The sequence below is a fragment of the Grampus griseus genome, assembly GCF_964374135.1.
Source record: "Grampus griseus genome assembly, chromosome: X".
Lineage (NCBI taxonomy): Eukaryota > Metazoa > Chordata > Mammalia > Artiodactyla > Delphinidae > Grampus > Grampus griseus.
Genome location: NC_138999.1, coordinates 96,420,384 through 96,441,938, shown reverse-complemented (window position 1 = coordinate 96,441,938; position 21,555 = coordinate 96,420,384). Strand labels below are relative to the sequence as shown.

The window sequence follows — 21,555 nt, the reverse complement described above, 5'->3', positions numbered from 1 at the left end:
ACCTGCAAAGCTAACTACACTCACATTGGCACACTGGGGCTCCATTCCTCTGTGCAGCCCTAGAGACACAACGACCAGACCTTTACTTCTGACATTTTTCCCATCTCCGTAATAACCTATATCCTCTGGTTTATTGTTTTTCAACTCATTGCATCATTTTCACAATTTCCTGGGAAATGGCATATCTTAACAGTACAAAGGGATCCTTCAGAGAGGGTTGGCTCCCTAAAAGCTACCCATAACGTATCCCCTTCCTACCTTGGTTTCTTTTACCTCTTCCGTTATTTCTAATAACCATCCAAACACTCACCTTACTTTTGGAGTTGATGCCCTCACCATTCATTATAACCCGTATTTTGCAAAAGAAAATGTATGGAATGGTTCATTTAATTCTTTGTGACAATCTAGATTTGAGAAAGATGGCTTTCCAGGTTTCCTACAACTAGAACTCTGAAATTATAAACCCTCACAACCTATGGAGTTAGCTATGTATTATTTTTTCATAGATTTAGCTGCTGTCTTTTGAAAAATTAAGAGCCCCCATCTGATGAGAAATCAAGAATAGTTTTGTGGGCTCCCAAACCTTGAGCTATACTATATAATATTTATCTGGGTTTAAGGTAGAACATTACCTGATGAGGTTAATTAATATCCAATATAACCTGTGATTTAATATGTCTGAATATTCAATGTTGGGACTGTAGATTTGTTTGCTGATGTAATAAATCAAATGGTTGGTCTTTTGTTGGTTGGGGGTGAAGTAGTATAGTGGTTAACAGGACAGGCTTTGGAGCCAAACTGCCTGGGTTCAAGTTCTGGTCACCCTACTTCCTAGCCATGTGACCTTGGACAAGGCACTAAGCTTCTCTATGGCTGAGTTTCCTCAGGTGTAAAGTGAGGGTAATTATTATGCCTATAGCACGGAGCCATGGTGAGGACTAAATGAGATACTCCCGCATGATGCCTAGCATATGGAAAGTGCTCAATAACCAGTAGCCATTTGTATTATATTCACCCCTGCTAATCAGGCTAATGCTGGCCATTGTTACATACATTATTTATTTTTACATGTAAATATTGACTTTTTTAAAACATCAGGTGCATTCTGTGACATTGCCCGCAAATAAGTTCTGTCCATTTTAGTCTTCCAATCTAAATTATATACACTTTGACCTTGAAATCAGCTGAGATGATCCAGGGAATCCTGATTATAATGGTTCTCTTTTTACCATAGTCTGGGAAACAAATTATTTCCCATCTGACACCAATGGCTGCTCCAAAGTATCTCATGCACCACTACTAGCTAACTGACCTTGTGGGTACAGCAGAGTGGGCAGCTGGTCATGTGACGTGATTAGATGCTAGTGTTCTTCATTTCTGAGTAATACAGAGAAATGAAATTCATTTCCAACAGTCCCTTGGACTGATGAAAAAGACTGAACATTGATTTTTATCTGGCATGTTAGGGTGGGAAGAGGAGACCCAGTAGGTGGAAAAGAGGTATTGAAATTTCACTAAATCTTGGCACAAGATGGGAGATTCATTTCCAACATGATGCTATCAGGCTAGCTGTGTGAGGAAGTACCACTCGGAGAGGTTCAGCCTATGATCAGACAGCATTGTGGGTATGAATGAGGTGGCTCCTGATAAGGGTCTGCCCATTAATTACAAATGGGGGGCTTAATTTCAGAAGCCAGTGATAAACTCCAGCAAGTGCATCTGCCTAAAGCTGGTAACAATAGGGTTCAGGAGAATTCCAATTAGCAGATTGTGTCCAATGATGAGGTTAACGGAAGTGAATGTGTCATTCGGGCCCCTTGAGAACAGTAACCTTGCAAAAGCCCTAGCCAGTCCTGGGAGTGGAAGTAGAGCATCATCTGGTCCTCTGTTGTGTCCTCTGGCAATGGAATTTAGCTGAAAATATGAAGAAGCGGGCTTTCGCTCAGTGTTCACTGTACTGCAGGTGTTTTATGCAATGAGCTCTGAGCCGAGTGACTCTGTCTCATTTTCATTAATCCAAAAGGATCCTAGCATATAAGGCCAGCTTTTCAACAGGGAGACCTAGGGCAGATCCAGGAGCAAACTCATTAAGGCCTGAATGCAAAGCCCCAGGAAGAGGCAGGCAGTGTAACTTCTTTAGTGGCCATGCACTAAGCCCACATCATTTCAAATTAAAAAATTCAATCAAGTCGGTTCATGTACCAGGTTTGTTTAGAAGTACAGTTGTAGATAATATGAACCAAATCTAATTTATTGGTGTGTTGATTTCATTCCCTTTTCTCCCCCTACCCTCACCCTTTTTTTTTTTTTTTTTTTTTTTTTTGCAGTACGCGGGACTCTCACTGTTGTGGCCGCTCCCGCTGCGGAGCACAGGCTCCGGACGCGCAGGCTCAGCGGCCATGGCTCACGGGCCCAGCCGCTCCACGGCATCCGGGATCCTCCCGGACCGGGACACGAACCCGCGTCCCCTGCATCGGCAGGCGAACTCTCAACCACTGCGCCAAAAGGGAAGCCCACCCCCACCCTTTTTTACCCTTTAAAAAAACATGATTTTTAATGGGAAGCTCAGATCGTTCAGTATAATTTTGGAGTTCAAAGTGAAGGCAAAACTTGGTAAGAAAAGAATAAAATTCAGTTTGCCACCTGTCCTCGATCTGAACACAAAATGGCTGTTGAAGGATAATTTAAAAATAAAAAAGTGGGCTTCCCTGGTGGCGCAGTGGTTGAGAGTCCGCCTGCCGATGCAGGGGACGCGGGTTCGTGCTCCGGTCCGGGAGGATCCCGCATGCCGCGGAGCGGCTGGGCCCGTGAGCCATGGCCGCTGGGCCTGCGCGTCCGGAGCCTGTGCTCCGCAACGGGAGAGGCCACAGTGGTGAGAGCCCCGCGTACCGCAAAAAATAAAAAAAAATACAAAAAATAAAAAAGTTAAATCCTGATCCTCATACAGATTTAAAGTTAACACAGGTGGATACATGTCTAATATTTTATTTCACTCATTAATTAGTGAGGAAACCAGGAGGCCAGAAGTCTGCAAACTATGACCTGCAAACCAAATCCAGCCTGTCACCTGTTTTTGTGAATAAATTTTATGGAGTACAGCCACACCCATTCCTTTTCATATTGCCTTTGACTGCTTTCTTGCTACAGTGGCAGCATTGTAAGGTCCACAAAGCGTAACATATTTACCATCTAGCCTTTTACTGAAAAAGCTTGCTAACCCTTGATATAGGCCATCAGGAATGCTGAAAGAAATTTACAAATAGATGCAAAGAAATTTGCATATAGATGCACAAATCAATCGCATTTTGCCAGGCAAGAAATATTTTCATTACAATTTGCAGAGTTGTAAAACAACTCAAAGATAATCAAAGGCATGGACAATCCAGAAAATATACTAGACCTGGGCTGTTAGGCCAGTTGTGTGAACAGAAACTCAAGACTAGGGATCCAGGGAGAAATCTTGTTTTATGAACCAGGGCACAGGTAGGGAAGAAGCTGGAATTCAGAAACTATTCAAAAGGGTAAAGTACCCTAATGCAGAGCCTTAAAGATTGGAATTTGGAATGGAGGAGGCTGAGGCTGGTCATTTGGGTACTTCCTACCTCAAGCCTTGATTGCTCTGGAAACTGGGGCAGGGCTGAGTCCTTGAGGCAGAGCGTGTGGGAGCCAAGGTGGGCAGAGGCTGACCCCGTACACTCTCTTGGTTTCAACCTACTGTTATAGGCTGAAGACGGTCATATCTATTGATACATTTTCAGCCCTGACCTTTTTCCTTCAACATTCATGCTAGAGTTATACAATTTCCTGCTACTCTCCCAATAGGTACTTCAAACTCAACATGTCTAAAATTGAACTTCTTTTAAACCCTAAACCTGCTCTTCCTCCTGTATTCACTATCTCCAACGGCGACACCACCGTTCAATCAGGCATGCGATGCAGAAACCTGACATCCTTGATTTCTTCTCCCTGCAGTACTACCTGACACATCCAATGAATGTCTTAAATCTGTTCCTTTCTATCTCTAGAATCATTGTCTAGTTTAAGATCTTGCCATCTTTTCACCTGGACTATTGATATCTTTTAAGTAGTTTTATCTTTCTGAAACTCATCCAATGGTGTGCTGGAGCTGGCTTACATCAGCTGGTGAGAACTGGTTGTGTGCATCTCTTCCCAGCTCTGTGTTCCAGCATGTCATATTGGTAGCTTGAAATTGGCCACAGTGGGAGTATTTACACCACAGAAATTGGCAAACACTACAAATCAAGGTTGTTGTTTTTGTTTTGTTTTGTTTAATGGAAAGCTGCTTGTTAAACATTTATCAGCACATATACCACTGCCAATTCTCCACACTTCGGCCAAACTGATCTTTGTAAAACACTTGTTCAGCCACACTACTCTCCTGATTAAAATTCTTCAGTGGCTCCCTATGGCCAACAGATCACATTAAGTTCCTTCTCATGGCATATGAGGCCTTTTATTACCTGGCCCCTGCCTAAATGTCCAGCTTCCTCTCCCATCCCTCCTAGCAACTTCTGTGCTAGTTCGAAGGTCACACAGTGGCCCACTCAAGCCTCAATTGCCTCATATATATACTTTGTTTGGCATGCACACTATCTTTAACTCTTTTGAGCCAACATTGAAGACTTTAGGAAATTCTACCTCCAAATCCATATTTCTGACTTTTCTTGAAAGATGACAACACTGGGTCCTCATTCATGCACATAACAGCAATTTGATCACAACAAGGGGCTGAGCAGCAGATGCCCCCTTTGAGACGGTATGTGCTCCACAGCTCACCAACGCCTACCATTTACTCATCCAAACTATGCATATGTCCCCACAGGTAGCTTTTATTTCTGTGACCTGTTATCTGTTTGGACCCTGTTGTAGACCATATTACAAAGTCCTGATTATTATCAGAAACCTCTGACCCTAATGATAGACTCTTTCTTTGGCAGTGAAGTGGCAGTGAAGTGGGGATCCACACAGGATATGCCACAAGGATATACATACAGAGAGCAGTGAATGAGGCGGGTGTGGCAATCTGTGAATGATAAGGCTGACTGGAAGAGAAAAGGTGGTCTTGGTAGGAGGACATGGTTGGGCACTGCCAACCAGTTTCTTTTGAAAAGATTTACTCTCTGGTGTCATGTATCCAGAAAGACAAATGGAGAATCAGAGGCTCCTTGTTGAGCACCAAGTCAAAGACAACAGAATCAGATGGCTCTGGAAAGCATGTCATACTCTAGGCATAGACAGCAACCTTTCAGCTCCATGACACAAATGGGGCTGAGCATTATTCACAAGTACCATTGTGTGTCTTGGACAGGTCTGTCAGCATTGACATAGAGGAGAAGAAAGAAAGAGCAGGAAAAGAAAGAGCAAGGAAGTGGGTAGAGAGAGTGGACAGGAAGAGCATCATGGTAGGGAGCAGACATGTACCTCCAGTCTAACCCAGGGAATCCTGTGCCATAAGCCATCTTCCCTCCACCCACCACCTCCGCCTCTAGATCATGACAGAGATTAAGAAATGGGGCTTCCCTGGTGGCGCAGTGGTTGAGAGTCCGCCTGCCGATGCAGGGGACACGGGTTCGTGCCCCGGTCCGGGAAGATCCCACATGCCGCAGAGCGGCTGGGCCCGTGAGCCATGGCCGCTGAGCCTGCGCGTCCGGAGCCTGCGCTCCGCAACGGGAGAGGCCACAACAATGAGAGGCCCGCGTACCGCAAAAAAAAAAAAAAAAAAAAAAAAAGAAATGCTCCTGCCCACCAAGGAGGGGCAGATTCCGGATCTGAGCTCCTTTCTTCCCAGACTATGATACATTGTTCACTTGCCATCTCTCCCACCTCTAGGCTTTATGCCGGTTGCTGTGTTTATGTTCATTACCAGGCCCACTCAGACCTACTTCTTCCTTAGCCTGCAGGTTTATGTTAATTTCTGAGATGATTCTTTCCTGTGTCCGATTTACTTTATGAGTCACTTGCTCACCTCCTGCTGCTTGTTTGTAGCTGCTCCCTCTAAATGTTTAACAGTGTTTACTCCCTGCTCCATCCAAGCAATTGATGACCAGTGTGTAGTGAACTCTCAACTATTCAGAGGATGATGTAACCACCCCGAGAAGGAAACAGATTTCTTGCAAACTTCTCCACTTTCTTCTCCTCTGCCTTTTTCCCACTCCCTGTTTTCTGGCCACTTCCCTGCTTGGGAATCCCTCATCCGAGATGGGAAGGAGGCAAAGATGATGAAAACTGTAGCTCATCCCTCCGTCAATTCACCAGCAACTGTGGGTTTCCAAAATAATTTTTTTAAGAGTAAAAAGAAACTAGCGATTAAAACAGTATTTGTCTATTCCATGAGAATCTCCATCATCCACGTTCTGCTCTCCCCAGTTAAACTGAGTATTTGGAGGTTTATTAAAAAATGTATTAAGATCAATATTTCACAGTTTCCTGGAATTTTATCCATGCTTTGAATCCTCAGCTCCACCCTCCATGAAGACTCTTCAGACTATTCCAGTTCTCCTTGTTGTCTAGCTCCAGATTCTATCACACTGAGATTCTTCTGTTGGGTGTAGCGTGTCCCAAAGGACACATTTTAAAGTCAAAAGATTTGTTTTTAATTCATTGATCAGAGTCTGCTCACTCACCCAGAACTGTATGCTCCTGCACACCCAAAGAACCCCATACCTTTCACCTACAGCTGCTGTTTACACCAAGCATTACATCATGGACATACCCATTTTTTTTTGAGTGTCAAGAGTCAATTGTTTGTGTATTTGTTACAGAGTTCAAACTCCACAGCTGAAAGTGAGCCAGTCTTTATTTGCATAATATTTATCTTGGAACAAAGTTTAGAAATAGAAACTTGAACATACCAATTTTATCAGAGGTCTTTTTGCTGTTGGTAACCTCAAGCCTGGAGGTCCTCATTTACAGAGCAATTCTTCCTGACAATAACAGATTCTCTCTACCTTGCTGGGATCTACAGGAAGTTGGAGGAACACTGTCTGGCTTTGGTCTTTGGTCCCCTGAAGTTACAGTGTCACAATTTGGGAATGTCTTCTCTTCAGCCCCCAGGGCCTGATTTAGTGGCATGGGCTTTAAGATTACCGGTTGTCTTTAGCCTTTCAAACAAATATTTCTGCAGTCTCTACTGCTCATTTGGAACTGAACACATACTCCTACTTACCAATTTATAGAAGTCTGATATACCCAACCAGATTCCAGGAAAAATGCCCTTTACTTCTCTGTACAACCCCTCATTGTGCCTCAGACAGAACTGGCATAATTTAAGGGCCAAGCTCCAGAGTCATATTGTCTGAGTTTGAATCTTGGCTCTGCACCTAAAGCTGAGTAACCTTAGGTATGTTCTTTAAACTCTGTGTGCCTCAGCTTCTTCATTTGGGGAGAATATTTACCTCATGAGGTTGTTGTGGGGATTAAGTGAGTAACTATATGTAAAGTGCTGTATGCCTGGTGTACAGTAAGCATTTCACAACTAGCTATTCTGATAAGGAGAAGAATTGACAAAAAAACTGGTGACCCCAGTTCCTGAATCATTAACATTTGATGGGCTCTATGCTCCAAGCCTTAATCCTGCCCTTTTATGTGTTTTTCATTTTCTTGTACCTAGGTCCCCACTCTGATGATGGACACCCAGTTCTCTGAGTTCACACCGGACATTACTCCCATCATGCTTGCTGCCCACACCAACAACTACGAAATCATCAAATTGCTCGTCCAAAAACGGGTCACTATCCCCCGGCCCCACCAGATCCGCTGCAACTGTGTGGAGTGTGTGTCCAGTTCAGAGGTAGACAGCCTGCGCCACTCCCGCTCCCGGTTGAACATCTATAAAGCGCTGGCAAGCCCCTCACTCATCGCCTTATCAAGCGAGGACCCCATCCTAACTGCCTTCCGCCTGGGCTGGGAGCTCAAGGAGCTCAGCAAGATGGAGAATGAGTTCAAGGCTGAGTATGAGGAGCTCTCCCAGCAGTGCAAGCTCTTTGCCAAAGACCTGCTGGACCAGGCTCGGAGCTCCCGGGAACTGGAGATCATCCTCAACCATCGAGATGACCACAGTGAAGAGCTTGACCCTCAAAAGTACCATGACCTAGCCAAGCTGAAGGTGGCCATCAAATACCATCAGAAAGAGGTAAGCTGAGCTCTTCTCTGCTTTTGGGGAAGCTTAAGCCCTCCAGAGTCCAGAGCAGGAGACCAAGAGTCAGCATTTTCCTACCACTTAGCTCTCCACCAAACAAATGGTTAGACAGGCTTCAAAAACAGTGAGGCCCATGTTTATCCAAGGCACATACAACCTCTGCGTATTTTCTTTATGGCCAGATAAGTAGGGAAAAATCTGATTCTATGATGGGAAAGCACTCATTCATTGAGCAAATCCTTATTTAGCACTGTTTTAGGGGTTTGGGATACAGAAAACAAGTATAACCCTGCCTTCACAGAGCTTACAAGCTAGTGGTGGACAGTAAGTAAATGATCACATTAGTGAATATATAATTACAAACTAACATCAGGCTCTGAGGAAGAACTTCTGAGAACACATAAAAAGGATCCTACCCTATATACCGGGGCCATGGCAATAGTGATCACAAAGGGCTTGCTGTCTGGATGCTGGTAGTTGTTGACAGAACTAAGTCCTTGGTAGTCCCTCAGCAAGAAAGCTGAGACGTACATTTGAAAGATGGAGTCACACAGAGGGTGTGTGGTTCTGCAGAAGGCTGAGTCCCCTGCATTGGCAGGCAGATTCTCAACCACTGCGCCACCAGGGAAGCCCTGTTCTATGCCGTCTTATCAAACAATTTGGGGGAGCCTTCTAGCAGGCCTCATTTAGCTCTTTAAGGAGGAAGCATGGTAGAAAGAGCAGGGACTTTGGAACCAGAGCAACTGAGGATGGAACAGCCTTCAGCTGTACGACCTGAAGAAAGTCCCTCAAATTTCAGGACATTAGTCTTCTCATAAAATGGAGATGACAATAGTTCCTCCATTTCATAGGACTATTATGAAAATAAATGTACTTTAATGTCCATTTCCATCTCTCTTCCAATGCTACCTGGAGTCAGATTCAAATGGGTTGAACCGAGAAGTGCTTGCTGTCTGAAGGGCAACGAGCAGCGCCATCCCTTCATGGGTCCAGGCTCTGAGGCAAATCACATGTGTGCTCACCTGGTCCCTTTCTCTCAGACAAGAAAAAAAAAAACTACCCCTCTGAAATGAGGCAGAAATGAGTACTGGGGCAACCTCGAAGGGGATAAAATATGACAAAAGAGCAACATGGAGATTTAACGGCTCCACTTTACATAAATTGTTATAATACTGTAAGAAAAAAAATAACAAGTATGTTTAGAATATGAATTGCTTCCAGATGACAAAATGGTTAATGGGAATAGAAGTGTTAAAAACGGATATTGCAGAATACAACTAAAGTTTGCATTCCTTCCCTCACTAGACAGCAGATAAACTCCATAATTATAGGGCCTCATCCCCCTGAAAACTGACAAAGTATTTATTTTCAAACAGTTTCATTACAATATTTCATCAATTTTGCATTGGGAGATCATCTACCAGTTACTTTATCACTTGATCCCTTCTGCTCCTATAATCATCATTTGCCAGTTTCAGTTTCTGCTCCATTTGGAAACCACTGTGATGACTTCCTCACTCTCCTGGGGATCTGCTTAGCATACGACCATGGAGTCATCCTTGGGTTCTACATTCACTGCCCTCCAGCCCTCATTAAGCTTCTCATCATTTTTTCCCTCATGTTTTAGCCCTTTTACTTTTCTAAAATTTTGTCCTCCATGTCCCTTATTTCATAATTTCTCTTATTACTGTTATTACAGAATATCTCCATGTTTCTATATGTTCATGTGATATATTTCTTATCTATCATTAGACCAACCTGAATGTTGCAAAGGTTTATATTTCCTTTTGCTCTCTCAATTAAACATCAGAGATTCCAAAGTTGGTCTCAGAGTCTATTTGCTGCGTACATTAAAGTGGAAAGGATCATTTGTTTTATTGTGGTAAACTATACATAACACAAAATTTACCATTTTAACCATTTTTAAAATATACAGTTCAGTGCCATTAAGTACATTCATGTTGTGCAATCATGACCACTATGAGTCATTTTTTTGAAGACGGGCAAGTTTTGGGGTGTCTACTTTTTCTTTCAGTAGTGAGCCCATACAATTAGAGTTTCATATTTTGCAGACCACATTATTTTCAATCCATAACACTGGCAAAGTAGCATCTTTTAGCTATTAAAATTATGGATATTCAGCAGTAATACAAAGGTAATCCAAAAAGCACTGTATTTATGCAGAGATCAACAATTTTAGGTCTGGTGGTACTCACTCATCATTGTGAATCAAATCAATGAGAACTTTGGAATTTGACAGACTGAACTGTTTCAGTCAGACCACATCAAACTTCAACTCCAGGTTTGCAGCAAATGCAGCAAGGATAATGAGTGACTGTCAACTTCAATGTCAATGATTTCATGAAAAATAGTATACCCTCATAGAGTCACATAAACTCAAATATGGCACAAAGTTTAGTCCCATGGCCAGAGACTTCAGAATTATTTTAGAATTTACATATTTAGCTCCACATTTCCTAAGACAAGTTATCTCTTTTTGTTGTTCTTGTTTTTTGTTTTTTTTGTTGTTGGTGATTATTAATATACTTTATTATTTGTTTAACATCTTTATTGGAGTATAATTGCTTTACAATGATGTGTTAGTTTCTGCTTTATAACAAAGTGAATCAGCTATACATATACCTATATCACCAAATCTCCTCCCTCTTGCGTCTCCCTCCCACCCTCCCTATCCCACCCCTTTAGGTGGTCACAAAGCACCTAGCTGATCTCCCTGTGCTATGCGGCTGCTTCCCACTAGCTATCTGTTTTACATTTGGTAGTATATATAAGTCCATGCCACTCTAACTTCGTCCCAGCTTACCCTTCCCCCTCCCCGTGTCCTCAAGTCCATTCTCTATGTCTGCATCTTTATTCCTGTCCTGCCCTTAGGTTCTTCAGAACCTTTTTTTTTTAATTCCATATATATGTGTTAGCATACGGTATTTATTTTTCTCTTTCTGACTTACTTCACTCTTTATGACAGTCTGTAGGAACAGTATGGAGGTTCCTTAAGAAACTAAAAACAGAACTACCGTACGACCCAGCAATCCCACTACTGGGCATATACCCTGAGAAAACCATAATTCAAAAAGAGTCATGTACCACAATGTTCATTAGCTCTACTTACAATAGCCAGGATATGGAAGCAACCTAAGTGTCCATCGACAGATGAATGGATAAAGAAGATGTGGTGCATATATACAATGGAATATTACCCAGCCATAAAAAGAAAAGAAATTGGGTTATTTGTAGTGAGGTGGATGGACCTAGACAAGTTATCTTAACAATGACCACAGATAAATTTTAGTTTAGTTTCTCTTCTGAATTGTAACTTCATTTCTGCTAAAGAACTCTGTAATCCTTCCCAACCTGTGAATTATAGATTTTTTAAATCTGTGGTTCCATTGAGTCTCAAATGAGTATAGTCTCTAATTTTCTCTATTCAAATCCACATGTCAAGTTTAAGACTGAATACTCTCACCTTGAACAAATCAGCAATGTCCTTATTTTAGGGGTGTTTTTGTTGTTTCAAGTTTAGTGTGTTTGGATAAGAAGCAGAGTCCTGTGAGTTACTGAGGTTCTAATAATTCAGGTATCTCTGAGCACTTCATTCTCAGAAGCTCTTGATCTAAGGAAGCAGACTGATAAGTTTTTTCAATAAATATCCATAATCTAGCCATTAAAAAAGTGAAACATACACACAGTGCTTAAGGCCACAAGCATAAAAAAGGTCATGAGCATTGATCATCAATTCTCATCATACAAACTCCTTTTGCAGAATGTGATGGACACAAATAAACAAATGAAAACTAACTTTATCCTTCTATTATATCTATAGCAAATGAACTCAGCTTTGCTACGTTAGATAAAATTCCTCAGATTCCTTGAAGGCATATACTTTATGTGTGCTTACTCATCAAGAAACATATATTCACATCTTAAGTGAGTCACACTCCAGGGTCTGGTGGAACACATTCAATTTGAGGGTTGCATGTTACGAGCCCCTAAAAAGTTGGAGACACTTTCTTAAAGGTGTCTAGACTTTTCTAGATGACCTTCAGGCCCTTAAGAAGGCTAGACAAGAATTATCTCCCAGGACCAGAATTATTCAAAGGAGAAACAACCTGTAGATGGGAATGGGACAACTAAGCAAAAACAGAAATTTTGTCTTCTTTTTCATACTTGATTACATGCTTGATTCCAGTTGGACCATGGGGGTCTATCTTCAAGAATAGATAGGTTTCTTCTCAGTGTCTATACTCAGAGCAGGAAAAAGCAGATACACCACTTCTCCACTTTCTAGTGTCATGTCTGCTGACACCCTGTTCAGTCTTCTTTCAAAGCTTGCTGTGATTCCAACAGGGCAGAAATTCCCAGTACAAAGCGAAATTTTCTCAACAGGTGGAGATATTATAAGGGAGGAACATTAGAGACTCCTTCATCAGGTGAAAGTACCCAAAGATAAGCCTGCTCACATCAAAAGTTGCAAACAGACAATATGTCTCTACGTCTCTTAAACCTTGAGCTAAAAAGCTTTATTCAAAAAAACAAAATATTTTTCTCTATAAAATGAGCTGCAACACAACTGATTTTCCAAAACTGGAAGTTAGGAGTTGCCAATATTAAAAATTTAGAAGATAATGGTTTCAAGAAAAGCCAATGTTTCCCCAAGTTTAAGTAAGAATAAAACTATTTAAAAATGATTAGTATTGCCAGAATTTATCATCTAGAGGCATGTGTATTTATGTGTTTTCAACAACAGATTTTGTTAATGGCATCTTTGATTAAAGGAATCTGAAACACTGAAGTTGTGTTTCCTACCTGTGACTCCCTAGTCTACTTTACATGAATACTTGTGTTAAATTAAAAAATACCTCTTGAGATGCTTTCAGCATTTTACTAGGGTCTTTAAGACGAAATTGTGACAAGGGGTAAAGAGTTCAGTGGTTTTCCTTACCTTGCTAAAATGCAGTTTCATTCTTCAGAGGTATAAATGGAGATCACCTTCAAAGACTCTTTATTACCCTGAAGAGATGTGACACTTGAGACCCATGTATGTTGTATCTGTCAATACAAATAGCTCCCAAATAACTTCAGGAACTAAAGGTTATTTTTTCTTTTTTTTTTTAGGGTTTTTTTGTTGGTTGGTTGGTTGGTTTGTGAGCTAAGGATTACATAGTCAGAAGAAAAACAAGTTTTAAATGAGGGGTAGGGTCCTTGAAAAAAATAAGACGTATACCCTAGGTGAAATGGCTAAATACCACTAGTCTATTAAGATATGGCTGTCAATACAAGAACACAATAGTCAGCTTTGCTGTAAAAAATAAATCTAGTTGGATAATAGTGGGTTAATAATGTGCAGAGTTACATAACTTCCTCAGGAACAAAATCTTAGCCTTAAATGGAATATAATTCACTATTTCTTGAAAGGTGGCTTTTTCATTGTTGTTTTTTCCTCATTATTATTCCTAGAAGAACTGAGTAGGCTCCCAAGAAGAAGTTAACTTGGTGGGGAAAAAAAAGCTCAAAAGAATGAAACAAAAACTGATTCCAACTATAAGTTCGACATCGAGTAAAATAAGGAAGCTCTAATCTCTTAGAAAACAGGTATAAAACTATTGGATAATCCTTACACGTCACATAGATTTTCAGGTATTTTCATATAGACATTTTTCAGCTATTCCTAAAAAGTTCTGATTTCATGTATTCTTTCCCATTGTCAGATACATCAACCAAAGTCTTTGAAAACTATATCATTTTGTGTGTTCCTTATTACCATTGAAGGTAGGCAAAAAAGTTATAACTATCATTTGACAAACAGGAAAGAACTATATTTCAGAGATGTGTTAAGACTATCTATCTGACAAAGCCAGAAGAACTTCAGATTCCTGGTATAATACTTTCTCTGAGTATATTCCACCTTCTGTTGAGAGGAGTTCTTTTATGCTGGTTTGGTAGCCTCCAAATTCACCACCAGGTAATTTAAGATGACCCCAAGTTCTTTGATTTGTGAATGAAAGTTTATTAGTTAAAATTTGTTAAAACACGTAACAATAAAATGGTATGGACCAATAGCTAATAAGGACTATATTCAGTTATAATCTAATAACTAGCAGTAATCGTCATACATAAGAATACAACTAAAAAATAATAAAAAATAAAAAAAGAATGCAACTTATGTAGTTACAACTTCCCACACATTTAGCCAAAGCACACAGGGATGAAGAATTAGATGCTTCCTAATTCACTGCAATCTACCAGCCTATCTCCCTTAGTTTTCACACCTTAAATTTGTCTTTGAATGGTGAGCCTATCCCCCTCTCTATCCCTCCATGCCATACAAGAATTGACTTTGGTGTTGTTCTCAGGAAGATCCAGAAAAGTTTGGATAAAGGACTGGAGGGGAGACACAGGATTCCAATCAGAGGTATCCAATCAGTGGACTGCCAAGTTAGTTAATCCATCTTCCTCTAACTGGGCTTTTAAGTGCATGACCTGTGTCAATTGCCAACCAATTATTTCTATCAATATTAACAACTTAGGGTTGTCTAATTTGCGTATGACAAAAACAAGGCTTGGTTCATAAATGCGATTAGGAACTAACTCTATACCATGGTTTTCCACCATAAACTGCATAACTGTTGACGACTTGTTACTTTTCTTCTCTCTCCTAAAAATACCTTCCCTACTAGCTCTTATTCCTAAGTATGTTCTTACTTCCTGCACTTATTTCTTATCACTATTAACTTTACTTTTAATTCTGTTCTGTAAGAGCAAACATACTTAATACAACAATCCATTGCTTGGAGCAAGGTAACAATCTTAACAATTCAAAAACATATAATCACACAATCAAAGCAAACATTGCAATATATTTTATCTAATCCCAAGGTGCCATTATAGTATAATCTTTCCAGGTGAACCCATCTAGCCAAGAGGCTAGATAGTTCCACATATTACACTGTTGTAGCACCTTCCCGTTTGACACCTAAGGACCATGTTGACTATTATGTGTTTTATAGGCTGGTTCAAGCTTTATCTTGTTTCAATGTCTGGAGTAGTCTCACAGATTTCTTTTGATGTATTTTGATGACTTGCTTGAGTAAGTATGGTTGATTGTGTTCTCTCATTACTACTAACAATTTTAACAGGCTCACTAATCTGTTGTGGAATTGTTATGAAGTCCATATTCTAGAGTTCTACTTGGAAGAATAGCTACCCTTCAGTATCCATCTTATTTGAGGTGTACCAGATCTTTCCATTTACAGTTAAATTGCTCATCAAATAGAATTCACAGCAGATTGATGTTCTCTCCTTGGATATGTTTCCTGATCTTGCACAAGTATTTATGCCTTGAGTTTCATTTTGACACAAAGTTATAGCCCAATTTCCTGAAGTCCAAATTTCTAGTGGAGAGTGTATATCTTCCCTGACTGTTTCTAAACCTTTAATTAAAGCATAGATTCTATCTTTTAACTTTTATCCAGGTACTCTGTTATTCTTCTTCTTGGTTGCTACATATATAGATTTCCTTATTTAACTCTAATCACTATTTTTCCTTATAAAACTGCTCCTATTGGAATGGTGGGATAAATGGTTACTTCTTGTTTTCCCACTGCTCTATTTAGGTTAATCGGCATAGTTCCTTTGCACTGCATCTATTATTTACCACTTTGGACATAGTGTACAGAGTGGCCTACCCTGGGCAAGTAAGGCCCAGTTTGTCCAGTTATTGCAGCAGTAAAGTCCCTCAATCTGCTGTCTGGTATGGCTTGTAATTATCCACAGTAGTTGCTTGTAATATAACTTTTATTTCTACTCTTTGTGTCTTTGTTCACCCCTCTAAGTCTCCTGGATCCTCACCTACTCTATCAATCTTCCCACGTAGCAGTGTACTGTGAAACTTTCTCATACTAATATTTTTCAGTAGCTCCATAAGTTCTTCTGATTTTCAAAATGGTCTCTAAAAATACAACAAACTAGTGAATATAAAAAAACAGAAGCAGACTCACAGATATAGAGTGGTTACCAGTGGGGAGATGGGAGAGGGAAGGGGCAAGATAGTGGTAGAAGAGTAAGAGGTATAAACCATTAGGTGTAAAATAAGCTACAAGGATATATTGTACAGCACAGGGAATATAGCCAATATTTTATAATATCTATAAATGGAGTATAACCTTTAAAAATTGGGAATCACTATATTGTATACCTGTAACATATAATATTGTACAGCAACTATATTTCAATTAAAAAAAATTTAAGAGTGTGTAAAAAAAAAGTAAAAAAAGGAGTCTGTAGCTTTTCTTGATACAGCAATCTTTTTTTAACTTTTATTGAAGTATAGTTGCTTTACAATGTTGTGTTAGTTTCTGGTGTACAGCAAACTGATTCAGTAATACATATATATTCTTTTTCATTACAGGTCATTACAAGATACTGAATATACTTCTCTGTTCCCTGTGCTATACAGTAGGACCTTGTTGTTTATCCATCCTATATGTAATAGTTTACATATACTAATCCCAAACTCCTAGTCCTTCCCTCCCTCATCCCCCTCCCACCACATCTTCTTTATTCATTCATCTGTCGATGGACATTTAGGTTGCTTCCATGCCTTGGCTATTAGCTATCTCTTTCTTAAATTTGTTAAATAAACTTATCCTGAAATTCAGTGGCAAAACTGACTTATGTTTCTCCTGCTACTGCTCATCCAAATAAGACCTGGTTATACAGTCTATAATTTTCCCCATTTACCTTTAAAGGTAGCTAATAATCTGTGTATGCAGAGCTCACTTAGTATTAGATGCAGCATCTGTCATGTTGGTTAGCTCTGAATCCATCTGTATTAAAAGTCTTTTTAATCCCTTTGACTATAATATACTTTAGGACTCTATGTAAATTGGTATAATCTGGTTTCCCACGAATGTGGATTGACTTCTACATGTCATTTCTTCACAATTTTCATATATCACTTTGTCTAATGGTATACTTCTATGTCTTTACCTAGTTGTTGCCCATATTGTAAGATGCAAAGGCCATTCTCTAGGAAGAAGGACCGTAATGTCCACAGGCTTGTATGAAAGGTAGCTATTCTTCCAAATGGAAGTAAGGGTACCCTATGGCATGCAATTAGTATGATCAGTGAATTTCCTGAATGTGTATTTAGTCCCTCTCTGTTTTGATATGGGGGTCTTCCAACTATTGCATTTCCCCCCTCTGGTAGCTGTAGAATTACTGTGGGTATAACCAGTCCACATTTTGTTTAAAATCATTATTGCTCCCATTTCTCAGTAGTAAAGATTTCTGTCAAGGTTGAAGCAGTTTCCCTTATAATAAGCCTATCAGCTATTCTTTATAAATGTAGTTATACCCAAGAAGGTGTACTTTATCTGCTTCTACTTGTGGACCATCATCTCTAAGCCTATGCCATAAGTGTTTGACTTTTCCATAGGCAAATAGTCCTTGTTAGGGCTTTGTCTAGCCCTTCTAGTACTAGTACTTCTCTCCGGTTGTTATTTGGTGTAACTTGCCATTTCCATTTGAGCAACAATGTTGCAGAGTAGTTGTGATATGGGTCAGCATTTGAGGGAACAGTCCTGTATTGGAACTTCCTGGCCTCAGCTTTTTCAAAGGTTTCTCCCAGGCAAAAGTTATCTGTAAAGCTTTCTGCAGTTTTATTATCTGGTAGATGGCTGATTTTTAGAATTATTTCCCCCAGTCTACTACAGCATCCTTTGGCTGACACATTCTGTCCGAAAGGCCTAGTAAGTAGTTCTATCTTTTCAAGTAAAAGTGCCCCAATATTGTCCTATTAATGTGACTGTATTCACTATACTGCCATCCTGGAGGATATTCCCCTTTTAGTTTCCACTCATTGTAGAATGGTGAAATTGGGTCCCAAGATGTGATAGAGTTCATCAGGTCTTCACTCTATTGTTAGGTAAGGAGTTTCTTTTCTTTGCTAGTGTTTGCTCCTATTATCAGGAATCCTAACAGGAGAACAAGTACAGGTAAAGAAAGAACCCTACTGCTAAAGTCAGAGCTTTTCGTATAAATAAATACAAAGAAGAAAAGAGACCAGCCTCTGCCAGAAGCCAATCAAATAGTGCTTGTTCTATAATAGATTAGTAATGAACCTGGGCAAAACTTGGAGAAAAACTGTTATTGCTAACATCCCGAAAAATTAGAATATATTTGACACAGAGAAATGATCAGTTTTCACATGCTGGTGGAGGCAAACGAGGTTTTATCTACTTAAGTCATTGTTAATACTAGAGAGTGCTTCTTCATATAATTCTGTGTCTAACATAGGTTGATCTGTATCAAAGGTTAAGTCTTCGTCTTCTCTTTGTGTAAGTATCGATTCTAAGTCTGGGAGATCAGCAAGGTCTGGTAGTGAAGCTTCCTCGGAAAGAGGTGCATCTGTTTCTATCTGTTCTGCTCTGTCATCTTGCTCTTCACAAGGAACTGGTTCTTGTGAAATCAACCGTAGAAGCTCTTCAGCTATTCTAACTAACTGGGCTACACAATCAACAAGTCCACCAACTAGTACAGGGGTTGACACAGACTCCATTCCTCTGTGCTTTCCTCAGTAGATAAAATATTACTAAAAGTTGTAGTAAATGGGCTCTTGGTGACAATGGATCCTATGGAGCTGGCAATGGTTCTGTGGTTGGTTTGGTTGAGAAATGAGGCTGTTGATATGATGATGATGATGATGATGAAGTACAGAATGAGGCCAGTGGTCCTACAGTACCTTTTGATAAATTTGGTGAACCTTCCACAAAATTTACATGTGGTTCTCTTGTTTGTGTTGGTAGTGAACTGCTATTATAATGACCATCAGACAGATTGCCACAGCCAAGAGAAAACAGAAAAGCAGATCTAATAATAGAAAAGAGAAATATAAAGTTAGTATCCTTGAGCCTTTCTCCATCATACAGTTTCTGGCTATAGGATAACGTTGAAAATGTACCCCTAGCTATTGCTCCTCGTTTTTTTCTTTTTTTTTTCTTTTTTCAGTACGCGGGCCTCTCACTGTTGTGGCCTCTCCCGTTGCGGAGCACAGGCTCCAGACGCGCAGGCTCAGCGGCCATGGCTCACAGGCCCAGCTGCTCCGCGGCATGTGGGATCCTCCGGGACCGGGGCACGAACCCGCATCCCCTGCATCGGCAGGTGGACTCTCAACCACTGCGCCACCAGGGAAGCCCTACTCCTCGTTTTTTGATGGCCTTATGAGGCTCTACTACTCATAGTCCCCTTTACACTTCTCATGGTCTTTACCTCTTATGGGATTTGAGAACAAAGTGAGCATAGGTAGTTTGTCTATCTTTCTTGAACATCTCTATTAAGGAGGATACATACACTCAGAGTCTTTCAATTAATCCTGTTTTATTAGTACCTTTGCCTCATTTCCATTTATATCTGGTGCTGCTAAGTTCTTTCTGTGTTTTTAATAATTCATTCATTAAAGTTTCCGATTGCCCCTGCAGTCTGGGGAATTTATGGTAAATGAAAGTCCCACATTCTCTGTCTTTTCCCAAATTTTATATAACTTCTGTTATAAAATTAGTTCTTTGGTCATTTCCTATCACTGCCAATATTCCATATCTAGCAGCTATTTCTCCTAAATTTGTCTAAAGCCATGGTCATACTATTCTCATCTGTATGTCTGTGTGCTCTACAAGCCCTATTCCTAAGTTTATACCTCTTTAAGGTAATATTCCTTGTTTAAAAATCTAGAGAATGGCCCAATATAATCTGCCTATCACATTTGTCTGGTTTACCATCCCCCATTCCCCTTAAAAATGAGTTTGTTGAGGCTTCAAGATTTTAGTAATTCAACATAGCTCATATTGCTTACTCATTTCTTTGATTCATAGTTTTTTTTGTCCACTCTTTCTCCTCTGCTTACCTAGAATATTCATGTCCACATGCCCTGAGCTTTCACATGCCCAGTCTGCAACCTTAAATTGAACTGAAAAGGGACCTGAGTTGAGACTTGGAGTTCCCAAGACTGCAGAGTCTGTATTAGTTTTGGCGGGGGTCAAGATTGTCTCCTCTCTTATTCTAAATAGATTATTCTGTCTTTCCATTCTGATGAGCTCGTACATGTCCTACATGAATTGCTAAATTTCTTTCATTGATTTCTTTTCATATCTCCCTTCACCAGATTGTTTTTTCCTGCAGTAAATTTCTGTAATTTTCTGTAATTCTGTAATCCTGTAATTTTCTGTTTATTAGAATATATATCTCAAGTCCACAGCTGATTAGTGTAGCTATGTTCTTTTGGCCAGTTGTTTTCTTGGGCATATATACACATTAAATTTCTAGCTAGCAGTCCTGCAAATTGAGCTGGTTTCCTCTCTCCAGCCTCAGTCAAGTTTTTCCCAGTGGAGAGTACTAGGAAGCAACCATCCACCTCCCTCTTTTAGGATACTGCCAAATCTATCTTTGCCCTGTTTCCAGCAGTTCTGACCAGAGTGGGGCCCAGCAAGCCACAAGCTTCACCACAGCGACTTGTACTCCTTAGGCCTTTACTGGAGTAGAGCAAATCATCCGCCAGATGGTCTGTGATTTTCACATGGAGCTTGCTAGTTTCCACAGGGTATGGTTTGACCCACTCAGTTATATACTATCTTCACCTAGCATAAGTCCTATCAGAACCTCACTTTTTTTTTTTCGCCCAAAATCCTGACAGTAGACATGGGGTTTGCCCTGATGATAAGGGTCCTAACCATAATAACCAGAAGGCATGATTTTGGCTGGAGGCAACTTCCATCTGAAATATGGGAGAATCGGTACTAGATGCATGGCAGTTCATTAACTCACAGGATCTCTGTTTTTGATTAGAGAAAAAGCAATCTAGTGGAAGGAAATAATGGTAAAAAATCACGAGAGGAATTTGGCATTAATGTAGAGCATGAATCAGCTCATCAGAAGAAAGACACAGAAGTAAGGTGTGTGTTAAATAGTAGTAGAGATGAGCACCATCAAACTTTTCAAAGGAAGCAATAAACTACTACAGTGCCCACAGCCCAAGGGCACAAGAGGGTAATAGGAACATACTCACACAAAACCTATTTAACTTCTGGCTTCCCTTTCACCCAGTTTCTTTTCTCAGCTTCTCTACCTCCCTCTAGGACTCTGTTATTAATCTTCTTTGTCAATACACCTCCATTTATTCACCTATGTGTTTCATTCTATTCCATTCTCTCTGTATCTCCATCTTACACTACCCCTTCCCATCATCTTTTCTTCCATCTCTCCCTAAGCTGGCCAAAATTTAGAAACAAATTATAGTCCATTAATCAAATAGATGTATTTACAGAGTTTTACAAGACACAATCTAAATGTAAAAAGCGGAGAGGTAGAACACTTCATATGTTGCTATC

The 21,555-nt window shown here is 40.1% G+C and overlaps 2 protein-coding genes across 2 annotated transcripts in view; one reads left to right on the top strand and one right to left on the bottom strand.

Annotated features, from left to right (window-relative positions):
• The window catches only part of TRPC5 (transient receptor potential cation channel subfamily C member 5), a gene marked incomplete at both ends in the record, with an annotated part of 132,928 nt that overhangs the window by 18,589 nt on the left and 92,784 nt on the right, over window positions 1-21,555 (top strand). Inside the window, one exon of the mRNA XM_082681725.1 lies at window positions 7,631-8,152. Within this exon, the coding sequence (XP_082537851.1) occupies window positions 7,631-8,152 (522 nt within the window). The remainder of the gene's footprint in view (window positions 1-7,630; window positions 8,153-21,555) is intronic.
• On the bottom strand, window positions 18,408-18,734 carry TRPC5OS (TRPC5 opposite strand; the record flags this gene model as incomplete). The annotated part of the gene is made up of 1 exon (XM_082680867.1): window positions 18,408-18,734. One exon carries the CDS (start codon window positions 18,732-18,734, stop codon window positions 18,408-18,410), a length of 327 nt encoding a protein of 108 aa, XP_082536993.1.